This window comes from Tupaia chinensis, unplaced genomic scaffold (assembly GCF_000334495.1).
Source record: "Tupaia chinensis unplaced genomic scaffold, TupChi_1.0 Scaffold000605_1, whole genome shotgun sequence".
Taxonomy (NCBI): Eukaryota; Metazoa; Chordata; class Mammalia; order Scandentia; family Tupaiidae; genus Tupaia; species Tupaia belangeri.
In genome coordinates this window covers 2,287,618-2,292,224 of record NW_006160123.1, presented here as the reverse complement: position 1 = coordinate 2,292,224, position 4,607 = coordinate 2,287,618, and the positions used below count along the sequence as shown (strand labels likewise).

At 43.0% G+C, this 4,607-nt stretch overlaps 1 protein-coding gene across 3 annotated transcripts in view; it reads right to left on the bottom strand.

Moving 5' to 3' along the window:
* Window positions 1-2,527: 2,527 nt before the first annotated feature.
* The window catches only part of EXD1 (exonuclease 3'-5' domain containing 1), a 50,349-nt gene continuing 48,269 nt past the window's right edge, over window positions 2,528-4,607 (bottom strand). For all 3 annotated transcript variants that reach the window (XM_014591667.2, XM_014591666.2, XM_027775819.1), the window contains one exon: window positions 2,528-3,219. In XM_014591667.2, coding sequence (XP_014447153.1) covers window positions 2,560-3,219 — 660 coding nt within the window. In that variant the 3' untranslated portion in view covers window positions 2,528-2,559. The remainder of the gene's footprint in view (window positions 3,220-4,607) is intronic.

The following is a 4,607-nucleotide window of genomic DNA, read 5'->3' as shown; positions in this document are numbered from 1 at the left end:
TTTTTTTTTTTTTTTTTTCCCGCTAGAGGGCGCGTGCTCTCACCAGACAGACAGAGAGAGACATGGAGACAGAAAACGAGAAATCACCTCCCAGGGGGGATGGTACGCCGCAATTCCTTCTCCTCCATTCTCCTCTTGGGATCTTGAGCACGCACGCACACACGCCTGGTGTGAGTTTTAAGCCACCGGGTCCAGGATGTGAACCGCAGTCGACTACGTGGGAGTAGCGACATAGCCATTACGGTAACTGCTGGTTCCTCCTAGACTCTTGACCTAGAAATCCAGACACATTCCAATTTCTTCCTATCCTGACCCAATTATGAAAGTGACAAATAACCCAATGCTGAAACAAGTTTATTGGTTATTTTACACAAAAGAATATAAGCAACTTGAAAATATTCAATCTAGAAAAGGCTCAGCACAAGCTGTTTTCCTTTCATTCTAAGAAAGTATACAAACTCCAGATAAATTGAATGGAGTCAAACTTTTTTTTTTTACATTTTTAAAATTTCATTTTCTTTTATGAATGGAGTCAAACTTTAAGCTTACATAATAGACATACTAAAAAGGAGTCCAGGGTCTCTGCTTTGTTAGAAAAATAGACAAAATCTTTCAAAAGGAAATTAAATAAAAAGAAATGAAAACAGAGGTATTGAATCCTATAGTAATATTAACTATTAGTCTATGACATAATACAAATTATTCAAAATTCAAACAAAAGTTAAATAAATTGTACACACCCACAACTCCCCACACATATATGTGTATATGTGTGTGTGTTTATGTATACATATACATATACACACACATATATATATATATTTTTTAATTGTTTATGAAGGATGGCACACCACAATCTGTTTTCCTCCATTCTCCTCCTGGGATTTGGGGCATGCATGCCCATGCGCCTGGTGTATTATTTACGCTGCCAGCTTCAGGACTCAAACCATGCAGTTGACCAGGTGGGATCCAGCTGTCTTAACCACCATGCCACCAACTGACCCCAAGTTAACATTTTAATAAGGAAAAAAGTATAGGCAAAGTTGTTGGGCACCCATTTAAAAAAATGTATGACTAAGAGCTTTACCAACTCCCTTCAAATCAATTTAAAAATAAAATTAAAAAATAAAATTAAAAAGTTATAGATTCTTGAGTCCAGCAGGTGACGTAGTGGTTGTTGCACTGGACTCCCACATGGCCAACCACAGTTCAAGTCCTAGGCCTGGCAGCTTGCTTTCTTACTCTCTCTCTCTGGTAAGCACATGTACTTTGTAGCAAACTAAAATAATAATAAAATTAAATTGTTCTTTTTAAAAATTGTAGATTCTTCCTGATGCTGAGACCAAGATATTTTCCTTCTTCAAATCTTAAAAATACAAATAATGAGAAATAATTTACTGTAGCCACTAGGAACATTTCTGCACAGTGACATAATCAGAAAATTACTTCCTCCATTATTTAATTTAGTCAATCCCAACTTAATCCAATACCAGGAAAACAGGAGTAAACAAGGGGATATAATCTTCCCTGAAGTCTGTGACTGAGGAATGATTCAGCCTGCAATATAAACTCTGATGACGCCCTGATGGCAGGGGCACGTGTCACCTTTATAGCCTTAAGAACAAAGTGTTGGGGCCAGCAGGTGCATGGTGGTAAAGGGCATTGGACTCCTACATGGCTGACCACGGTTCGAGTCCCAGCCCTGACAGCTTACTTTCTCACTTTCTCTCTCTCTCTCTTCTTCTCAGACCAAATTAAAATAAACAAATAAATAAACTTAAATAATTCTTTAAAAAAAATAAAAAAGAACAAAGTGTAGGGACCAGCAGTTAGCGTAATGGCTATGTCGCTGGACTCCCACGTAGTCGACCGCGGTTCGTGTTCCAGACCTGGCAACTTAAAACTCACAGCGGGCGTGTGTGCGTGCGTGCCCAAGATCCTGAGAGGAGAAGGATTGTGGCGTGGCCATCCCCTCTGGGGGGTGATTTCTCGCTTTCTGTCTGTCTGTCTGGCGAGCGCACATGCCCTATAGCAAAAACCTCTCCCCCCCAAAAAAGAACAAAGTGTAAGGGCCAACAGATAGCATAATGGTTACATGGTTGAACTCTCATATAGTTGATCGAGGTTCAAGTCCCAGAGCTGATGGCTTAAGACTCACATTGGGCACATATGCATGTGTGCCCATGATCCCAAGAGGAGAATGGAGGAGAAGGGATTATGGCGTGGCCATCCCCCTGAGGGGTGATTTCTTGCTTTCTGTCTCCCTGTCTCCGGCAAGTACACATGCCCTATAGCAAAAATCTCTTTCTTAAAAAAAAAAAAAAAAAGTGCAGGACCCAGCAGGTGGAGTGGTGGTTAAGGCACTGGACTCCCACGTGGCCAATCTTGGTTTGAGTTCTGGACCCGGCAGCTTGCTTCTCATTTTCTCTCTGTCTCTCTTTGGTGAGCGCATGTACCGTATAGCAAATAACATAAAATAAAAAGAAATACTACTACTAATAAATAAAATTAAATAATTCTTAAAAAGAAAAAAAAAAAAAAAGAACAAAGGCCAAATCTCTAAGAGAAATTTAGAGAAGGATTTATCCAGGAATCAGTCCTCTCCAAGGCAGGACAGGGAGGAAGTGTGGCAAACACAGCTTTTCTTAAAGAATGAAAGTTGTCATGTGGAGACACTTGGGTTTCCCGAGGAAGAGAAGGAGGCAATGAAAGATCTTGATTTGTGCATTTTAAATCATCCTTGTTTTCTACCATCAACAACTGTTCTATCTCCACTTTCAAAGATAAACTTGCCTGGCGCTTGTGTGTGGGCACCGCCGAGTGCTCTTTCTGAGTTACTCTCTGGCCCTCTGACTCGGGGCAAGTGAGGCTGTCACTGGACTCCTCGCTGGTTTTCCCTTCCTTTATGAGAGGTAGATGTTGAGGCTCTGTTGTGGGTTGCTTATTCTTAGATTCTTCTTTCAGAAGATTCACATTCTCATGAAATTTATGAGAGAAAATACTGGGAGGTTTATCTACTCTAGAATTTGTACAAAAGGTGAAACCGCGGACTTTTTCCTGTTCCCCTGCTGCCTCTGTTGCTAAGGCCTTCGGATGCAGCACCGTCCGAATCAGGAGTCCCTGCGCACTCACGCTGTATTCTTTTGCAGCTCTCTCTCTGCGCTGCTTCTGGAAGTCCTGGAGTTGAAGCAGTTCCTTAGGCAGCTCCATACATGTAGACTAAGAGAAGAAAATGGACACAAGCTTACTATAACTAAACCTTATCTGAAATATGGTATTTAAAATCACTTCTGGACCCAGCAGATAGTGTGGTGGTTAAAGGTGCTGGATCCCACACAGCCAACCGCAGTTCGAGTCCTGGACCGGGCGGCTTGTTTTCTTTCTCACTTTCCCTTCCTCTCTCTCTCGGTGGTTTGAGTCCCAGACCCAATGGCTTGAGGGATGTGCCAGGAGCCTGTGTATGCACGCCCCCCAAAAAATCCCTAGAGGAGAATGCAAGAGAAGGGATTGGGCATGGTCATTCTCCTGGGGGGTATTTTCTCTTTCTCTGTCCCCTCCCTGTCCTCCTGTCTTTCTGTCTTTGGCCAGTACCTGGTAGCAAATTTTAAAAAACAAACAAACAAACAAAAAAAACACTTGCATTACACTTAACTGTAAGTCCAAGTAAAGCTCTATTCAGATGTGTTCATATAGCACCCTCTAGTGTCTCCAACCACAGTAGTGCTATTTTTTTCAGTAATAAAACTTAAGGTTTTTGCCATAGTGTGCATACGCTTTGCCAGAAAGAGATAGAGACAATGAGAGGGAAAGTGAGAAATCACCCCCCAGGGGTGACGGCCACATTGCGATTCCTTCTCTTCCATTCTCATCCTGGTATTTTGGGCATGCAGATGTGCCTGGCATGATTTTCAAGCTGCTAAGTCTGAGCTGGAACCACAGTCAGCCATATGGAGTGCAGAGCCTTAACCGCTAGGCCGTTTGCTGGACCTGTAATTCAAATACTTTGAAAAGACAATGGGGGATCCAGCAATTAGCGTAATGGCTATGTCACTGAACTCCATGTAGTCGACCACGGTTCAAGTCCCAGACCCAGTGGCTTAAACACGCCAGTTGTGTGTGCGTGCATGCCCGGGATCCTGAGAGGAGAATGGAGGAGAAGGGATTGTGGTGTGGCCATCCCTCCTGGGGGGTGATTTTTCGCTTTCTATCTCCCTGTCTCTTTCTGTCTTTCTGGTGAGCATGCTTGCCCTATAGCAAAAACCTCTCAAAAAAAAAAAAAAAAAAAGACAATGAGGACCAGCAGTTGGTGTAATGACTATCTTGCTGGACTCCCAAGTAGTTGACCGCGGTTCGAGATCCAGGCCCAGTGGCTTAAACTCACGCCAGGCACGTCTGTGTGCATCCCCAAGATCCCGAGAGGAGAATGGAGGAAAAGGGATTGCGGCATGGCCATCCCCCCTAGGAGGTGATTCTCGCTTTCTGTCTTTTTGTCCCTTTGGCGAATACATGCGCCCTACAGCAAAAACCTCTCAAAAAAAAAAAAAAAAAGACAATGGGAACCAGCAGTTGGCGTAATGGCTATGTTGCTGGACTCGCATGTAGTCAAC